The following is a 21092-nucleotide window of genomic DNA, read 5'->3' as shown; positions in this document are numbered from 1 at the left end:
CTATTGTCTTTGGTAGGACAAGGCACACGAGAGCGATCAAGGTCGGTCAGTGCGAGAAGCCAAGGAGAAGGGAAGAGCGAAGAACGAAGAGAGAGAGAAAATATCCTCCAGTGTGTTTCTTTATTGTCCAGGCTCTTACGTCATCTGTCCTGCTTTACCAATCAGCGAGTTGCTCCCGACCAGTTCTTCCCGTCAATCAAAACCCCGCCCAATCACGGCTCCTCGGGGCGTGGCCTCGGCCTGCCCGACCTGTGCACTTCCCAAGTTGGGGTTGTCAGCGGTGGGGCTTGATGCATGACTTCCGGTTAGCTTTTTAGTTAGTGAGTTTAAATGCGGGTGATTGTGTGGCTTGTTTATGTGTCTATGGTGTGGTGCCAAAAGGGACATAGGGAAAAAATTAGAGGTAACGACATACAAGGGATAATAACCCATAATCCATGAGCTAATTAACATACCCCACTCCTCGTAATGGGGATGAAGATACACTTAATCCAAAACACACGGTCTACCGGCTCCCTACTTCTAGTACATCGAGGTGGTTCTTCTTCTTCTTCGCGACAGTCGGAGCACACTAAGCTATACACTTGACCCGGCCTAAAGTATCCCTATCCCCACAAACGTAACAATATATATATATATATATATATATATATATATATATATATATATATATATATATATATATATATATATATTGTTACGTTTGTGGGGATAGGTACATCCTATAGGATAGGTATATGTGGGGATATATATATCTATATATATATATATATATATAGATATATATAGATATATATATATATAGATATATATATATAGATATAGATATATATATATATATATATATATATATATATATATATATATATATATATATATATATTTATATATATATATATATATATATATATATATATATATATATATATATATATATATATATATATATATATATATATATATATATATATATATATATATACACAAAGAATTAAGTTAAGCACCCCTACACAAAGAATTAAGTTAAGCACCCCCTAATATATATTCTTTGTGTATATGTATACATTGGCATATATTCTAAGGTATGTGAGATCATACCTTGTGAGATCATTGGAACGTGCATTACATCGGGAATGGAACAACCTGCCACAGCAACGCATACGACGGCTTACAGGGTCTATGAGACGTAGGGTTGAGTCAGTGATCCGATCACGTGGGTCCTACACACGTTATTGACGCAAAGATCGCTAGAGGTCTTCTCAGAACAATGACTGTACGTTAGAAAACATAAACGTCATCCACACTGTCCGTGATGGACCTATAGCTCCATACTTAAATTGAGGTGAAAATATGCCTAAAATTCCCAATAAATTTCACCTTAAATTATTCAGAATAAAATATTGAAAACGGCATGATTGTTATGTTTTTATGTGACCATAATATCACTTCTCCAGAAAATATAGCAATATCATGGGTATATTACACTGTTTTGACGACAACAACCTTGTAATGTGCGAGGTTGTAAAAAAACGGGGGGGGTGCTTAACTTAATTCTTTGTGTATATCTATATATATATATATATATATATATATATATATATATATATATATATATATATATATATATATATATATATATAATGAGTGTGCGACGCTAATATTAAATAATTGAAATAAACCACGTGCTCAAAGGACGAGTCGGGTGATGCACACACTTATGTACAATGAAAGGACATAAAACACTGAAGCCTAACCCCTGAATGGCACCGCTAATAGCCATGGCCAAAAATATTGGCACCATTGCACCTTTTTCAAATAATGCACCATTTCCTCCAGAAAATTGTTGAAATTAAAAAATATTTTGGTATCCACATATGTATTTCTTTGGTTTGCAGTGGAACAAACCAAAAAAAGCTGAAAAAACTACTAAATCTTAGCTTATTCCACACAGAAATCCTAAAATGGCCTGGACAACATTAATATTGGCACCTTTTAGAAGTTGATAGAAATACTTCGATTAATAATTCGTTGGAATTGAACTCACCTGTGGTGTGTTGCAGGTGCCTGCAATATAAAAATCACTCATTTAACCAGTTTGAATAGAGAAAAGGAGTCTTTCTGCTGTTTTGTGTCACTGTGTACCGCAATGAGCATGGAGAAAATAAAGAAAACCAGAGATTGTCTGAGGAGGTTAGACACAAGATTGTAGCCAAGCATGGACAATCTCAAGGCTACAAGTCCATCTCCAGAGACGTTGATGTTCCTGTGTCCACCGTACGCAATGTTATCAGGAAGTTTAAGGCCCATGGTGCTGTAGCCAACTTCGCTGGACATGGCCGCAAGAGAAAACTTGATCGAAGACAAATAAACTTACTCGGCAATGGTTTTGACCATTCCTGGGAAAACAAGTCTCGACTACTAAAAAATATATTCCTGTTGTCCAAGATATCCAAAACTCTTTCATACCATGTACTAAAACCATTTGCAGATAACCTAAACTTTTTACACACTTTACTAACAAAATGAGAAACAAGTACAGATACATTCAAAGTACGCCACCCTCATGCCAAATAATTAATTATCCTCCAACGCGGCATTGCCGGGGTGGCCCTGGTGCCTGGCAATACTGCCGTGCAGCTCATAAAGACTGTATTTGGAGGAAGAGGTGCACAATAATTGATTGATTAATTCCATAATTAAAATCAATAAAAGATTGTCATAAAATATTTTCTTAATCAATTGGCTAAAAGCATAACGAAACCACCGTGCTGCATCCGAAGATGTAACTTTTAGAAATTTAATTAAATAAGTCTTTAATAAAAAAATTAAATAATTAATTAAATAATCAAAAAATGATTGATCGATTAATTTATTGATCAATAAATCAAAAATACCCTTTACAGCCAAATCATTTGGTCATTGTCATGTCCAAATATCAGCTTCCTAGGTCAAAAGGTGCCTGAGATATTGCCCAGATGAGAAAGAAAATAAATAAATGGTTAATAATGAAAATAAATGAATAATAATCATAAAAAAATAAAATAATGAATCAATTGGCTAATAGAACACGTAAACCACCATCATTTCATCTGAATCTGTAACTTAAAAAATAATATTTAATTGAGTCATTAATCGAATAATTAAATAATTAATCGATTAATTGATTAATCAATAAATCAAAAATAGCCTTTACAGCCAAATCACTTGGTCATTGGCATGTCCAAATATCAGCTTCCTAACTCAAAAGGTACCTGAGATAATGCCCAGAAGAGAAAGGAAATATATAAGTACTTAATTAATCGATAATAATTAAGTAACTCATCAATTAATTGATTCATCAAAAAACAAAAAATACTGTTTTTGACAAAGTACTTACTATGATGCCCAAATTTCAGCTTCCTATCTCAAATGATGGCTGAGATATCGCCCAGACAAACAAACAAGAAAACAAACAGTAAAACAAACAAACAAACAACCAGAGTGAAAACTGAGTACTCCCTTTCAGCGTGCGTCATTGCCGAGCCCCCGAGCAATGACGTTATGCAGCGCCTGGAGATGGCATAGGAAAGGAGCGGTGTACAACAGAATCAACTCTGGAAGACCTAATACAACTCCATGGACGAAATTACTCCATACTGTCTTTAAGTTAAGAATCGCTGACTCCATGGTGCACGTTTTTATAAGTACGACTTCCTTTGACAATTCCCTGATACAACAAGGATTCTAAGCTATGTGGTCACATTGTCCATGCTATTCTTACAACATTTCACCTATGGACATCACTCCACCCCCTACCCCCTCCCCTCCCTCCTCCCTCCCCCCTCTCCTTTCCTATGTTACATTATTTCTCACCGAGTATCAGCTTTCTATTGATAAAATCCATTGTTTAACTTGTTGGCATTTAGGCTAGGTTGGGGCCAGAATTACACGATTCTTGTCCTAGGAAAGCATAAACCAATAGGGGCTGGCAGGATGGTCTAGAGGTGCGCACTCTCGCCTCTAAGTTATCTTGCCTGGGTTTGAATCTCGGCCAGCTATAAACTGTCATCCTGGTGTTTTGGTGTTTCACAGGCAGGGTGATTCATCCATGCATGTGCCGTTCCTTGGGTGGATGTTAAACTGGGCTTCCCATCTGCCGGCATTAGTTGGTGGACTTTTAAGATCCCACGGTGTCCTTTGCAAAAAGTAGGCGAGCTATTGACGGCATCCTGATCAAATTACAAATTCCTGCCAAACCCTTAGTTGCATGTTAGGCGTGACCAGCCACTTTGTGAAAGATTGGGCCAATCTTCCCCCAGCCAACCCCCAATAATGTGGGAATAATTGTGGCCGAGGAAGAAGAAGAAATAAGATGAAGAAGAAGCATAAGCCAATACGAATACATTATTGTCGAAGTTTCAGCAGAACTCGTCATCTTGATCCAAGTCGGCTCTTTTAATTTTCTTTCACTTCGTTACTTCAGCTTCGGAATACTTTTGCATATCTATCTGTCAGTTCACCTATAAGATAACAAAACTTTTCATTTACAGAGCTCCGAAACATCGTGTTTCATTTATTGATTACCTCAGATTTCTGTCAAATCTGTTTATTTGTCTTGGGAAGATACTGACTGATTCCAGGATATTTTTAGCATTCATGATGATGGCCTTTATGATTGACTTTCCCAAAAGATTCTCCATTTTGTGGATATTTTCAATCTGCAGCAATGCATTCATTGTGTGTCCCAGCCTAACTCATGGTTATACTCTGGGTCTCATGTTATCCCATGATATTGATCCTATGGCTGGTATTGATTTTGAAATGCTGATTTTTCCGACCGCTCAGTTATCACTTTTATCATTTCTTTGCAGAAACCTTCACCTCCATTGAAGACGAATAAATACCATAATATTAATTGGTTCTTCCATACATTTCTGACCTAAACACACCTTCCACCCCAGCAAGGACACTGTGGTCTAACTATGGTAATCTGCTGGTGGTTCCTCGCATGAGATTGAAGACTTTTGGCGATTTAGGATTCTTTAGCTTAACTTGCGAAAATTAAATTCCTCACTTGCGAAACACGCTGCCTTTTAAAAGTTGCACAGCGTCACAATTTACGCCTTTTTAATATCTCCAATAATCCTGTCTTTCTACAGTTGTTTTTTTTCATTGTTACTTTCCTTGCATTGTTATTTGTAAAACGCTTTGTGATTTTACTTTAAAAATATAATTACTAGATAAGAAATTGATTGACTAATTAATTGATTGAAAATTGTACATACTTTTGGGGATGATATTCAAATGAAGAGTTTAGTGCAAACCCTGATAAAGACTGACTCGCTGTGTGTTGAAAACAGTTGGATCTGGAAGCAGCTTCTGCATGCCTCCATCTTCTTGATCTTCAGCAAGACCAGACACAGTTCCAGGCATTTGCGACTTGGAGCCATCGGGTTATCTCGATACAGCCAAGCATGGATGTTATTCTGGAAGGGCTGAGTGAATGCTTTCTGGATGACCAAACAAAAATACGCTTGAGCCAGTTGAGGTAGCAGACGCACTAATATCAAGCAATAGCAATAATATTAGCACTGGGTCTGTAAGATGTTGGTTTGCTGTACTTAGGATACTTCACTTGGCTGGTTGATTCTGTATGTTAACTGTATACTGTGCATGCTGGTGTTTGGTATGACGTTTCTTTGTGCATCCCTACTGTACCAGGATTTTCACTTTGGACTTTGATCTAGGATTTGTTGTAAATCTTTCTTGTGTGTTTTTGTGAATTGTACCATGCTCTCCTTGGTTTGATAAAGGTTATTGTTTCTTGCTGTGTATTTTCATCTTGTTAGGGATATTTTCCTGCAGTAGTATGTAATAGATGAACCAAGAAATTCAATGTCCATCAACTTGTCAGAAGAGAGTCACAAATTTTAATTCCTGAGGAGGACAACACTTTCTGTCTGCCAGAAAATACACAGCAAGAAACAATAACCTTTATCAAACCAAGGAGAGTATGGTACAATTCACAAAAACACACAACACTGCAAATTTATGCAAAAACAGACAGACAGATGATACAAAATAGTTAACACAATACACCATTCTGTGACCATAATACTCGGGAATCAAAATCTGCAATTAGTTCGTTAGATGCGTTACCAGGCAACAAGGGGAAGAGGAGAGTACAGCTTTGTGCTCAAGTCTTTGTTTTCCCAGGTCGTCCTAGAGTTAGCAAGAAGTCACAGTCGCCAAGAATCGACCTAATCTACGGTTGCAGCCATAGACAAGAAAATAAGGATTGTGGGAATTCAAACTTTTTGGACAGAGGAATTTTAATTTATATTTTTTCATTCTTTTAACCTTTTTTTTTTTTTCAATATGATTCTCAATTTTTCTTCGGCTGGAGTTTTCGATTCATAAAATGATCTACATTTATATTTTAACCAACTTTAAAAAATATTTTATTATTTTCTGCTTCTTTTCAGGGTGCACTGGAAGCGTATTTTGGTGGTTCATCTGTTCCTGGAGCGGATGATAGAAGGGCATGAACATGCTGAGATCCTAACCATTGTGCACAAATATGCTCTGTGTCTTTGGAAGGTAACAGGGAGTGCACCAATGACTAGTTTTTAGTGAATCTTCACACACATGGGTTAATCATTAAGTTAGTTGCCTAATATATAACACGAGCAATAACATACAGGTTGTGGACAAATAAATGGAAATATTTGGGTAAATGAGAGACACCAAGTATATTGAAAGCAATCCATGTGTTAATTAAGCAAATTACATCCCAGCATGCTTAGGGTCATGTATAAATATGCTGCACAGGTCTGTTTGCCTATAATTATTGCTAGCATAGCTGCAAGAGGAGCCCTCAGTGGTTTTGAAAGAGTGGTGATTGTTGGGGCACGTTTGGCAGGAGCTTCAGTGACAAAGATAGCTCAACTTGCTGATGTTTCACGAGCAACGGTGTCTGAGGTGATGTCGGTATGGAACTCCGAGTGAAGGACATCATCAGTAAAGGCCAACAGTGGGCGGAGGCGCATACTCCAGGATTGTGATATCCATGCATTAATTTGAAGTGCAAGGCAAAGCAGGCGAGCAACTGCAGATCAATCGACTGTAAATTTCAACCAACCTGGGGTGCAAGCAGCCATTTTCATCGAAAACAGTCCGCCGAGAACTCCACAGAGCGGGATACCATATTCGGGTTGCAGTACATAAACCGCTCATCACACCTGGCAATGCACATTTGCAAATCCAATGGTGCAAAGAGCACAGGCAATGAACTACCGACCAGTGGAGAAATGTCATATGGTCAGATGAATCATCCTTCATTGTGTTCTCGACAAACGGGCGAGTGCACGTGTGGCGCCAACCTAAATAATTATACAACCTTGATTGCTTGTTTCCAACAGTGAAGTGTTCTGATGGTTCTGTAATGTTGTGGGGAGCATTTTCCTGGCATGGTTTGGGTGCAGTTACTCCCTTAGAAGGCAAAGTCAATGCCAGTCACTACTCAATGGTACCGAGTGATCATCTTCACCCCATGTTGCAGCATTTATTTCCTGCCGGAAGGGGTTTCTTCCAGGATGGCAATGCCCCATCCACAGAGCACATATGGTAGCCCAATGGTTTGATGAGCATGACGCTGATGTTATCCATATGTCATGGCCTTCTCAGTCACCAGATCTGAACCCAGTCGAGCATTTATGGGATATTATAAAATGACGCCTGAGACAGCGTTTTCCACCTCCATAAAACAGGTGTGAGTTGATTTAATTTCTGGTGGAAGAATGGTGCTGCATCCCTCCTGCAGAATTGCAGATGCTGGTGGACTCTATGCCATGGCGCCATAAATGCCGTACTGGTCACACATGGTGGCCCAATGCCCTATTACGTGACTTTAAATTGGTGTTTCCATTTTTTTCTTCACTACCTGTGTTGTTTTTTGAATGAATGTGCTCCTAAGAGATTACAACTTTTGTAAAAAAAAGATTGTACCAATAAAAATAACACCATTTTTAATTACTTTTTTAACACCTCATCTTTTGCATCTTAATTTTAATTTAATTGACAGTGGTTCCAATGCTATGTTTGGACTTTAATTTAATTTTTACTTCAGGCCACAAAATTTCTGTTCACCCCTTGTATATTTAATCATACAATGCCATAATGTATTGCACTCCCCCCACTCCATTCCCCCCCCCCCCCCCCCATCCACACCCATGTGCACCAAGGTACTGGATAAGTGTGATTTCTCTTCTTTGCCAACACTCAAATGCATCATCAATGTGCTGCACATGTGCAACGAAGGCTCAAGTACACTGCACTTCAGGTACTGTAAATAGGATATGTAAAGTATGTTTGGATAACAGGAAAAATGCAGTCATTAATTTCCAACTCTCCAATGAAATGTTATTTAATCGAAACAATCCATTATTGTGACTTGACTTTACCTACCACACTTAAGCAAGGTAGAACAATATCGATGTTATAAAATGCCATGTTTTTTACTCTACACACGAGGCACAAATCGGGGTTAAGCTATTGCTTCACTCTTCCTTGTCTACAGACGTCAGTCTATGATCAAGGAACTACTTAACTTCAATTTAATTTTATATTTTGAGCAAGAGTTGGAACTGGAATCAGAACATGAATTGGAACACGAACCTTCAGTTTAGCAGTACTTTTGCTCTGAATTTTGCAAATTTTGCAGGATCCTGTCCTGATCACTCTTTTACACCACCGATAAATCAAGTGGTGTAAAAGAGGGTTCATCATCGGCCTTAAACTTCTGATTCAAGGTTTTTTATGACTTTTTTTCAACTGCCTTTTATTATAAAATAATTGAGAACACAACATTGAGGCTCGTGTAAGAGTTAACATTAATCACATAAAAACAAAACTGACGCAAAAAACATGATCAAGGGAGCGGGAGACAAGATGGGGAGAGAGAGGGAAGCACGCAAGTACAACAGTAGAGAACAGGGACATCGGGAGATTTGTGGGAGGGAGAGGGCTTGGGGGGAGGAGGCATGGGAAGTGGGGGGGGGGGGGGGTAAAGGAGAGGTATAAAACACATGGACACTGCTAGGACTTCCAGGAAAGCAGTCGGCATTTCAAAAAAGTGGATCTGCGGTGAATTAATGGGGGTAGAAAAGATCAAGGTTTTGATTGGGGGAAGACAAGAGATGGTGGTGACCAGCTGTTTTAAAGACCTGGATGGAGGAGTGGGATTGAAGAGAGTGAGGGAGTTTGTTCCAGAGGCGGGAGAAAAGAGGAATGAAAGAGTGAAGGTGAGCAGAGAGTCTTGATTTTGGCAGTTTCACCATAAGAGGGTTACAGGCAGATCTTGTGCGACCTGTAGGAATATTTGGCAGACAGAGCACAGACATAGCTGGGGGAGCTAGGCCAGAGAGGGGTCGGTAGAAGACAGAAAGACCACCAACCTGCCTACGGTGAGTGAGTGAAAGGCCCTCGGAGTTGGCCTCATCGCGGGAGATTCCAATGATTCTGAAAGCTTTGGTTTCAACAGCGTGAAGACGAGCTAGGTGTGAGGCAGTGGCACCAGCCCAGAGGGGAGAGCAGTATTCCATTGAGCTGCGTGTGAAAGCCTTGTCTGTGGTGAAGATCTCAGGTGTGCCAAGAAAGGACTTCACACGACGGAGGATGCCCAGTCGGCGACTGGCTTTGGAGGCCAGCTTGGGAATGTGGTTTTCCCAGGAAAGATCATGGCAGATAGTGAGACCCAAAAGCTTTGAGTGACAGAACTTCTTGGAGAGGATTGTTCAGAAAGTAGATGGGAGGGTTGTCCAGTCGGTCTTTTCGGAGAGACATAGTGAGAGTGTGAGATTTGTCAGGATTGAAAGACATGTTCCACTTGTTTGACCAGTCTGTGATTTTGTCCAGGTCTGCAGAGAGTGAGGAGGCTGCAGACTGCCGATCTGAGGGATGAGGTATGGAGCGGCATAGAGTGGAGTCATCAGCAAAGAGGTAGAGAGGATTTTCAAGAGTCAGAGAGATCATTGATAAAACCAGAAAAAGCACAGGGCCCAGAACACTGCCTTGGGGAACTCCAGCCTGAACAGGAAGGGGGAGATGAAAGAAACCCATTCAGGGCCACACGTTGACTATGACCAGAGAGGAAGTCCACAAGCCATGCATGGAGATTTCCATGGATACCATAGGAGGAGAGTTTGGTTGTGCAGAGCGGGGTGCCAGACCGTATCGAAGGCACGTGATATGTCAAGGGAGACATCTCTAATGTCCTGTTTGCCATTGAGGACCTCCATCCATTGTTGAGACAGCAGAATCAGTATGTCCAGAGTAGAGTGACCTTGTCTGAAACCAAATTGATGATCAGAGATCAAGCCATTGGAGAAGATGAAGGATTTGATATCTGAAGCAATGATGGATTCCATGACTTTGCTGATAATTGGGAGCAGGCTGTTTGGTCTGTAGTTGCAAGGATCTGTTTTTGCACCTTTTTGTGTGAAGCGGTAATGGTGGCTGATTTCCAAGCTGATGGCAGATGACCTTGAGCAAAAGAGGGGGTGAAGAAAACAGAGAGAGGGTGTAAAAGAGCGGCAGAGTTGTAATATTTCACGTGACCTATAATGTCATTGTGATCACCCCTTTTTCCACCTGAGTAGTGGGTGATGTATTTCAAGCTTCACATCAATCGGTGAAGTTGTTCCAGAGAAAAACGTTTTTAAATGTTTTCCATCGATCCAATATAGCTGCCAAAACCATATGAACTATGCGTCACACTTATCAAACTTTGTTCCGCATGGCTCACAATTTTGTAAATGCTCATGTAGAAATCACTACTGGCAGTTATAAGTGTAGCAGTTCTTGGGATCAACCAGTCATGAGAAATATATTTTGATAAAAAGGATTGCAATGGGCGGTGTGCAACGGCGTTGCCATTGGAATGGGTGGCATGGTATAGCATAGTCATTGCAACAAGCATCGTGGGATGGCATTGTCATTGGCACGGGCTTTGTTCGGTACATGGCATGACTGCTCGCAGTTACAGTGCCTATAGAAAGTCTACACCCCCTTCCAAATTTTTCACTTTTTGTTGCCTTATTGCCTGGAATTAAATTGCAATAAATCAGACTTTTCCACCTTTATTTATGCATCGTAACCCACAACTACCAAGTGAAAAACAAAATTCTACAAATTTCAGGAAATTAATTAATAATACAAAACTATAATATCTTGGTTTGATAAGTGTGCACCCCCCTTATAATAGCAATTGTAAATTAGCTCAGGTGTAACCAATCATCTTCAAGATAACACACCAAGTGAATTGGCCTCCACCTGTGTTAAATTGTACTGATTCTGATTATTTCAGAATAAAATCAGCTCTTCCTGGAGGTTTCCTCTGTTGGGTAGTGCATTTCACAGCAAAGAATCAACCATGAGCACCAAGGAGCTTTCAAAATATCTTCGGGATAAAGTTGTGGAAAGACACAGATCAGGGGGTTGGGCATAAAAATATTTCAAAGGCCTTGAATATCCCTTGGAGCACAGTCAAACCAATCATTAAGAAGTCGAAGGTGTATGGTACCACCAAGACCCTGCCTAGATCAGGCCGTCCATCCAAACTGGATGACCAAGCAAGGAGGAGACTGATCAGAGAGGCCACCAAGAGGCCAATGGCAACTTTGAAAGAGCTTCAGGCCTTTATGGCAAAGACTGGTCACAGTGTGCATGTGACAACAATATCCCAAGCACTCCACAAGTCTGGCCTGTACAAGAAGGAAGCCCATTACTCAAAAAGCCCACCTTGAGTACCGTTTCAGGTATGCAAAAAAACACTCCAGCGATTCTGGAGCCATGTGGCAAAAAGTTTTGTGGTCTGATGAAACCAAGATGGAAATTTTTGACGTTACGTTTGGTGCAAACCCAACACAGCGAAACAACACCATCCCTCTCATTGAGAGACCACGGGGACATGTGCAGCGATCATAGACAGATGCTGGAGGTACAAGGATTGGTTCCCTAGGTGTCTGGAAGACCCCTCTCTGGAGAGCTGAGATATAAGACACTTCTCAAAACAACAGTTGATAATGATAATGTCATTGATGCCCTACTTAAGATGTCATAATTGGATGCGTCAAATTATTTATCCGATCAATATGAAAAAAATTGAGGGTCATCTACAAATAAATTGGTCAAGAGAATTACGTGACCATCTCATGACATTGGTGATGTATGGCAGACTTTTTTCTTTCTTTTTTTAACCTTTAAAAGCCCTCTCCGAAATGACTGAACAGATTGACGTAAAATTACAGGTATAATTAACTACCCATGTGGAATAAAGATTGATAACTGACATCATCGATGATGTGGTTTGGCAGCCATATTGGATTTTAACGGGATTTTTTTTTTTTAATGGTCCTCTCAAACTGGCAAACTGATTGACGCGAAACTTTACTTACGTATGTCATCGAATAGCTATGGGGATTAAAGTTTGATCACTCAAATGTAAATGGTCACATGGTGTGGCAGCCATATTGGATTGAAGGAACATGTTTTTAAATTCTTTCTCTGAAACCGCTTATTCGATCGATATCAAACTGGGAGTAGAGGCGTGGAGCCAAATGAATGAGTTTGTGGAGTGTTGGGGGAGGGGGGGTGGGGGGGGGGGAGGAATTGAATGTGTCTTTAGTGAATATATCCCATTGCCTGCATCATGATAATAAAAATAATGCATCTTGTTCTCCTTCACAATATATTACTGCTTGCAATGGTAAGGCTTCTGATTTTCAATTACATTCGGACAATGTCATTGATTTACTGTACTTGTTTTGACTTTATCTGAATAAGACAAGCAACTTTGCCACAATATATATTTACACTGATAGTGATAAGTCCACTGGCTTCAAATTTGCAAAGAATAATTTGCAATCGGGATAATTCACACTTGAGTGTAAAAATGAAGTGCCAACTATTATAACTGCTAGGTAGTGCAAGGCTCAGTTCAGGTAATTGTTCTAGTCGGTGGTGCTTAAGCCTTGCACAACCAGGCAACTGTTACAGTTTGTGGTGCCGTTGAGTCTTTTGGCTATATGCTGCCATATTCAAATGGTCATTATAAGTTTAATGAAAATGATAGCTAATTAAATATTTCTGCATGAGTTAATGATGTGAGTAATATTTTACACAATTTAACCAAGCATCCAATGTTCTGTCTTTGTCCAAGTTCATAAAGGTCACCTGTGGTGGTCATGCTTTGTGTGCAGTGGTGGAGTGAAACAGTGCAGGCTGTGCCAAAGAGCCATTGGGATTCCAGTAGCTCTTCCCTGCAAGCACGTTTTCTGCAAGCAGTGCCTTATTGAGTGGACGAAAACAGATTCAACCTGTCAGTCATGCGGTGCATGCATTCCAAGGGATTTCGAGTTCATTCCCACCTACAATATCCAGTGAGCTACTCTACTATAAGAGAGCCATTTGTGTGTTGCTGGCTGTTATCTCCATATACTCCATATGCATGTTTCAAAAGGTGGAACAGAGCCTTCCCAGGTCTCAAAGTATGTATGTGTGTGTGTGTGTGTGTGTGTGTGTGTGTGTGTGTGTGTGGTGTGTGTGTGTGTGTGTGTGTTCAAAACACACCTGGTCACAAATGTGCCGCACTGACCGGGTCCTCAGTCGAGGTCCTCAGCATCATCCCGTTTCGGCCCTTCAACCTCGATACGGTCAGCTAAGGTGGGCCAGCAGGGGCACATACACATGCAGCAACTGCACCTGGATGTGTACATACCCCCACCCCCAGCCAGTGCGAACAACAACAACACCTCCACATCCAGAATCCACAGCACCAAACAAACATGGTGGAACACGCAAACATCCACCTTTATACCCTTCACCACTCACAAACAAAACACACCAGATCATTCATACACACACATACACACCCATACACACATGTACACACACGTACACACACAACACCAACCAACCAACCACCTACCCTTACATCATACACCACTCAACACACAAAAGCACACACTCATGCAAAAATTAATTCATGCAAAAACACACACCCTCACCCACTCACTCATATACACAAAATAAGAAATAATAATGGTAACTACAACAAAAAAAACCAAAAAAAAATAACCAACCTACACCGTTCGACGTGCCTCCATAAACTTCCTCCATATCAAAAATGAGCCTTTCTAAGGCAACCTGGGCCACCTTGTCACACATCCTCCTTCTTTCTGTCCCACACACTCCCAGCCTAGCAAGAAATGCAGAAAAGGTATTGCCAATATACCCTCTACACCCCACCTCAAATGGCTGACACGAAACTCGCCAATATATATATATACTCGCCAATATATATATACTCGCCAATATATATTGTAACGATTTTGAGAAGTGTGTAACGAATTTGAGAAGTGTAACGGTTTTTGAGAAGTGTAACAATTTTGGAGGAAGTGTAACGAATGTGGAAACGTTACAATGTGAACGTTACAAAAGTATGGTAACATCCTCGTAATGTAAATAATGGTCGCAGCCGTCCTCCTAGTTAATTCCATGAAACTTACACGCAGGTCACGATATATCTTTTAAATAGTGTATTTCCTTATTCCATGTAGGCTAAATATGTGTTTCCCACTAGATTGACTTTGCATTGTATCAAACAAAATAGGCGTAGGCCCTTCCAATTTCCCCAAACATCTCCGCTCTCCAAAGTTCCTTTCAAAAGGGGAGTTGTTTTCAATCCCGCAGGCCGCCATTGCCCATGTGCTTTGAGTCGGAGAAGAAAGGCGTGTCTCCACCTCGTCATAAGAGGGAAGGAGTGAACCAACCCTAACAGCCAATCAGCACCGCGGTAAGCGACCCGGTAGGCGTGCCCTCGGAGCCGGCGGCTTGATTTCGCCCGAGGTGATAAAAGCGACTGTAAGGGACTGCTTTACCAGATGCCTTGGGAGATGACCTGGGAGATGAGCAAAGAGGCTGCACCAAGAGGAGCGGTGAGATGAGAAACGCTCCAAGCCAAAGAGGAGAGGTACTCGGCAAGGAAACCAGCTTTGGAGAGACGCGCTGAAAGGAGGGAGACGGCTCCACCACAAGAAGAGGAGCAGGTGTGCCGAACCAGCGCGTGACGTCTACCGCAGCGGATACACGACGGAGGGTTTTCCCGCCAAAACCGCGAGGAATTGCGAGCTGCTGCCTCCCGACTTTGCCTCCCTCTCAAGCAATCCACCTCAAGCCCTACCTGCCTGCATTATCCCCTGTGTAAGTGTGAACGTCCTGTCCTGCTCGTTGTCTTGGGGTTAAGTAAAAATGAATAGTGTAAGTTAACGATTCGCTGTGTTACTGCTTCTTCCATCCATTGCTTGTGTGTGTATAATAAATCTGTTCTTCCTCCGTATTCTTCTTCTTCTTTTTCATTCTCTTTCGGTCGCTTTAGAGGTTTCCCGATTGAATATCTGTGGGGCGATCTGGTCAACGTCGGGTGGAATCGGGTTCTAATCGGGGAGTAACTGTTCGGACGCGGTTAAATACACCACCGCTCGGTCAATATAACATCTAAAGCCGCGTCTGTAACAATATATATACTCGCCTATATATATATATATATGTATGTATGTATGTATGTATGTATATGTATATATATTGTCGCGATCCCGTCTGTGGAATGTATCCCAGCACGGAATACGGACGTAAATGTCCGGGCTTCAAGTAATCCACGTAGTGAACCAAAAGAGACGCAATAAACACAATTGTGTTTTAATCGGCCTTCTAGGGGTAAGGCACGATTATTTATTGGCTCGATCACAAAAACCATGAAAGGTAACAAAATGGAATACACTGCACAAGCCTGCAGGAACTGTCGGCAACAGACGCTCCAACAGGACGCAGGTAAGATCACTCGCGGCTCCAATCGACGAGCTCCGGGACTCGGAGGATACCAGGATGGAATACCGCACAAGGCCGGCAGGAACGGTCGGCCAGTAGTTCCAACACGAAGCCGGGAATCACTCGTTCTCTTCTGGAGTTACTCGCTCGTAAAATACAGAACGGTAATCGACCAGCCCAACTCGGCTGTCGTGAGGCTTCAAGGAAAGCCCTTTTTGATATTTCCCACTCGGAGCCTTCGAGCCGTGTGCGTCGCATAAGATGGCGACCGCGCTCCCTGACCCTCCACCAATCGCGTGAGGCTCCAAGGAGGTCCCGTCACGCGGTGGGCGGGGCACCAAATCTGGGTGAGAACAGGTGGTTTCTCACAATATATATGTATATATATATATATATATATATATATATATATATATATATATATATATATATTGTTGCGGATATGAGGACTGTATTTTTTTTGATTGTGTTGTATTGTGGTAAATTGGTGATGAATATTGCTTGAGTCTGCGCCTCCTGCCTCCGGAGCTGTGTAAAGGTCAAAAGGGCGTCCCATAATTAGTCCACAAGCATACACGTCAGCCAATCATAGAATACCCCTGTTCGATAGTTATATCTTATTCTGTGTTTTAGGGTAAGGCTGTGTCTCCCATTAATAGAAGTACAGTGGTACCTCGGCTTACGAGATTAATCCGTTCCGTGACGGAGCTCGTAAGCCAAATCGCTCGTAAGTCAAAGCAAATTTTCCCATTCAAATGCATTGAAATGCTATTAATCCGTTCCAGCCTCAAAAAAAAAACACCAATTTTTTTTGTTAGGTGCTTTTAAATAACAAAAATGTACTTTATAAATAACAAATAATGTATAAACAAGCACGACCTCGTATATACTGTACATAATACAAGAGAATGTAAAGAAATAAACTGGTTTTATTAAGCAGAGGAGAAGAGCATGCCAGGTGAGGTGTGCGTGTTGTCGACTTGGCGAGGCAGTACGATCGTACTCCTTCTACGATATGTACGATTTTGAAGCAGAAGGAGTCCATAAAGGCTATAACGCCAGCCAAGGGCGTTACGATTATTTCAAAGCTCCGGACCTCTATCCATGAAGATATGGAGAAGTTGTTGTTTGTGTGGTTGAAGGAGAAGCAGCTCGCAGGAGATACCGTGACCGAGAGCATCATGTGTTTGAAAAGATTGAAACTCGGATATCGAGCACGGACCACGAGGTGTTTTTTCTTTTTTCTTAATCTCGGTTTCAGTGAACTTTTGCTCTGTGCTCACGTGTACTGTACCTGTACCTGTAATGGTACGTCAGAGGATGGCACCTGTTGTCATCATATTAAGTGCAAGATGTTCTGCATCGTAAGTTGGTACACCGTGGTCTTTCGGCGGTGTTTAAGCCGGCCGTCTTGGCTTCTGTCACCATTGGCATTGAGTCTTTCGATGTAGGTAGGTCGTTGTGTGCCGGTGCCTTGGCCGAATTCCTTCATTGCTGCATTGTTAGCTCACCTGGTTTTTTATACCACATCTTTGGTTATCGGACCAGCGAATGACGTCATCTCCTCCAAAGTATGGCTTATTCTCACTTGTCTTGGACGATCTTCTACTTCTAGCCTTCCACCGTGCATTTGGTGTCCACTGTACTTACTGTACAGTGCCTGGTAAAATTGATGTAATGGGTTTTTGACCGTCAACGCCATGAACCGTCATGAACCGTCATGAACCGTCAACCGCCATGAACCGCCATGAACCGTCAACGCCATGAACCGCTAACACTCAAAAGCCCATTTATCGCGCCTTATAAAGCAAAACGCAAACCGAAAGCCATGCCTCTCAAGCGAGGCGTGCTTCCGTGGTCACGTGATCCACAGGTGTAGCTCATTATACCCGCACGCGCGACACGCTTTGGCGGTCACGTGACCAGCCACTCTGGAGGCGGGGATCCCCGCCGATGACGTCACCGGCTGGAGCAAGGAGATTCCTCGCTCATGTATTTCGACGATTGCGTGTTTTATATCCAAGCAGAGATGCTTTCACGGCAAGATAACCGCGTGACCGGAACCGGAAGCCACAACCGGAAAATTCAAAAAAATAAATTTTTTGAGCTCGTACATCGGATCTCGGCTCGTATCCCAAAGCAACAAACCGCCCGAGCGACGGCTCGTATCCCGAAAAACTCGTACGTTGGGGCACTCGTAAGCCGAGGTACCACTGTACTCCATTGCACCAAGTGAAAGAGATAGATTCCCTTCATTCCCATTCCCAAAACCTCCATTCCCCCTTTTCGTCGATTGGAAACTACCTCCGCTCCAATTGCCGCCATTGACCACGAGGCAGGGTTGGGGAAGAAAGGCGGGTCCCCACCTCGTCATTGAGGGGAGGAGTGAGTCAGCCCCACTCAACCAACCACGAACAAGGGGTTGGACTTGGAGAGGGTGTGGAAAGAAACATCGAGGAGGTTCGCGAAGGTTGAGGGGTGGGGCCTATATTACCCACGGCAGGGCGTTTCCCAAGAGCAGAGAAGGGAGATGATGAGCAGCAGACAAGGGAGATGAGCTTTGACGACAGAGAAACTGCGAAAGAAGTCCAGGGTTGAACTGCAGCTTGAGCCACCGAAACTGCACTCTCTGCAGCTCGAGCCACTGAAACTGCATTTGCTGCAGCTGGAGCCACCGAAACTGCAGCCACAGCAGCGTGAGGCCTGGACGGCAGTTTGGAGCAGGGCCGCGAAGGAGCGGCGGCTGCCCACGAGTCGATCAGCTGCAGGACCAGTTGGACCTCCCTATCCCACAAGCCATCCATCACCTGCCATCCCTATCATCATTCCCCGCGTAAGTCTGTCCGTGTTTGTTCTGTCCCTGGGTTAATTAAGACTGTAGGTAAGCTAGCGTTGCACTGTGTATCTAATCTCGTCTGTAAATAAACGTGACTACTTTCTTCTTGATTATATGTGTAAATAATAAATCCAATTACTCTTCTGTACGTCTCCTCGTCTTATTCCTTTTCCTCTTTGTATTCGGTCGCTTTAGAGTTTTCCCGATTGAATAGCGGTGGCGCGATCCGGCCAAAGTTTGGGGCAAATCGGGTATTAGTCGGGGAATAACTGTTCGGTCGCGATAATACCAACCGCTCGGTAAATAACATCTTTAACCGCGTCCGCAACAATATATATATATATATATATATATATATATATATATATATATATATATATATATATATATATATATATATATATATCCACGATATCCATTTTTCCGTTCTCCAACCTATAGCTTTGTCTTTAAAAACTCAACGTTTTGGCCAGCAGCCCAGCGTGCGCCGAGCCTCCACTAGCCTTCATCAAGAGAAGTTCCCTTGTTCACCTCCTCCCAGATATATCTGGGGGGAGGGGTGGGCCTATTCTATCAACCAATCACAAAGCTGCGTTGCGAGACCTCGTGACCATGGACCCATGCTCGGCGTATGTTGCAAGTGTTTTGTGCGTGTTTGAGCGGTGTATTGTGTTTTGTTGTCCGTGTTGCCTGTGTCGGCTATGTCCCACTTTGTCTTTGTCCTCCTCCACGCATCGGTGTGTCTCTGGTGTACTTATGCATGAGAGGTCCGTATGCCTGTGGTAACGCCACAGTCTCCTCTGTCAATGGTGCCCGCGTTTGGCCAGTGAGCCAGGCCTCCAGTATTCGCCTCCTGGCCCGGTTCGGGGATGCCGCCAGCACGTTCACATTGTCCCATAGAGGAACATGGCCCGCCCTTATTCCATGCTTGGCGATAGCAGATCTTTCTGGGTGATTACACTCAAAGGCCTTGTGGTGTTCATTAATGCGCTGGCCTAAGGTTCTTCCAGTCTCGCCTATGTATTCTCCACCACAGTCACATGGAATGGTGTATACCACACCTGTGCAATCATTCTTCAGTCTTTTGTCTTTGACCTTGGTCAGTGCACGTCTCAAGGTGCATATAGGTTGGTAGTTGACCCTCACCCCGACCGGTCTCAAAATCCTGCCAATCCTTTGAGATACCCGTGGCACAAATGGTAGCACGCAGAAGCCCTTAGGTGGTTCCTGTGGCACGTCCTGGATTCTTGGGGCCGCCAGTACCATTTCATTTTTTGGGCAGAGGTGGTCTGGGTAGCCATTGGCTTTCAATACCCATTTGAGATGCTTGATCTCTCTCCTTTTGCCCTTCAAGGTGGACGGTATATTCCTTGCCCTTTTTACGAGTGTATTCACCACAGCTCTTTTATGGTGCAGCGGATGGCAAGACGTGAAATCGAGGTAACGCTCGGTCTGGGTGGGTTTCCTATATAATGCGGTACTTAAGCTTCCATTGAGGTTCCTCCTCACCAAGACGTCCAAAAATGGAAGCGACCCATCCTGTTCTTCCTCACAGGTGAATTTGATGGAAGGAAACATTCCACTGATGCCCTCCTGGATTGCATTAACAGCCGTGCTGGGGCAGATGACAAAAGTGTCAGACATAGCGGTACCAGACACGTGGCTGTGTTGGGAGGGATGGGATGGTGCGTGTTTCCAGCTCTTCCATCACCATATTGGCAACCACCGCAGACACCGGGGAGCCCATCGCAGTGCCGAACACCTGTTTGTAAAATGTGCTGTCAAAGACAAAATAGGTGGAAGACAGACAAGTGCTGAGGAGGTGACAAACGTCATCAACATTCAACTTGTCGGCGGCCTGTTTCCAGCAATCATCTTCCATTAGCCTCTGTCTCGCCACATCAACCGCCAGGGTTGTGGGCACGTTAGTGAATAGCGAAATGACGTCAAAGGACACCATGGATTCGTGTGGATGGATCGTGGTGTGTGTTATTTTGTCCACAAACTCGGAGCTGTTGCGCAATCCTCGGTCGGTTTTTCCCACGATGTACTTTAGTATATTGGCCACGAACGTGGACAATGCATAAGATGGTCCATTGATACACGACACTATGACCCGTAATGGAACGTCTTCTTTGTGGATTTTTGGTAACCCATACACTCTGGGAGCGACGCCGTTGCTGCTATACAATCGCTGGTAGTTTGTGCTCGATAGTCTCCCTGTTCTTTTTAACCTTGCAAGCAGCGAGTTTAACGTGCATTCTTCCTTCTTCATTGGATCCTTCGTTATACGTTCATAGGTGTTCGTATCATTCAACAACTCATGCATTTTGTCCTTGTATGTCGAGCGGTCCAATAAAACTGTCAAAAGGTACATACACCTCACTCACAC

The 21092-nt window shown here is 42.7% G+C and overlaps 1 protein-coding gene across 1 annotated transcript in view; it reads left to right on the top strand.

Moving 5' to 3' along the window:
- The window catches only part of RNF213 (ring finger protein 213), a 391778-nt gene that overhangs the window by 252080 nt on the left and 118606 nt on the right, over positions 1-21092 (top strand). Inside the window, exons 32-35 of the mRNA XM_078781285.1 lie at positions 5340-5527; positions 6465-6579; positions 8223-8320; positions 13239-13418. Coding sequence (XP_078637411.1) covers positions 5340-5527; positions 6465-6579; positions 8223-8320; positions 13239-13418 — 581 coding nt within the window. The remainder of the gene's footprint in view (positions 1-5339; positions 5528-6464; positions 6580-8222; positions 8321-13238; positions 13419-21092) is intronic.

Source organism: Myxine glutinosa, chromosome 7, assembly GCF_964187855.1.
Source record: "Myxine glutinosa chromosome 7, kmMyxGlut1.1, whole genome shotgun sequence".
NCBI classification, from domain to species: domain Eukaryota; kingdom Metazoa; phylum Chordata; class Myxini; order Myxiniformes; family Myxinidae; genus Myxine; species Myxine glutinosa.
This window is presented reverse-complemented; position numbering and strand designations above follow the sequence as displayed.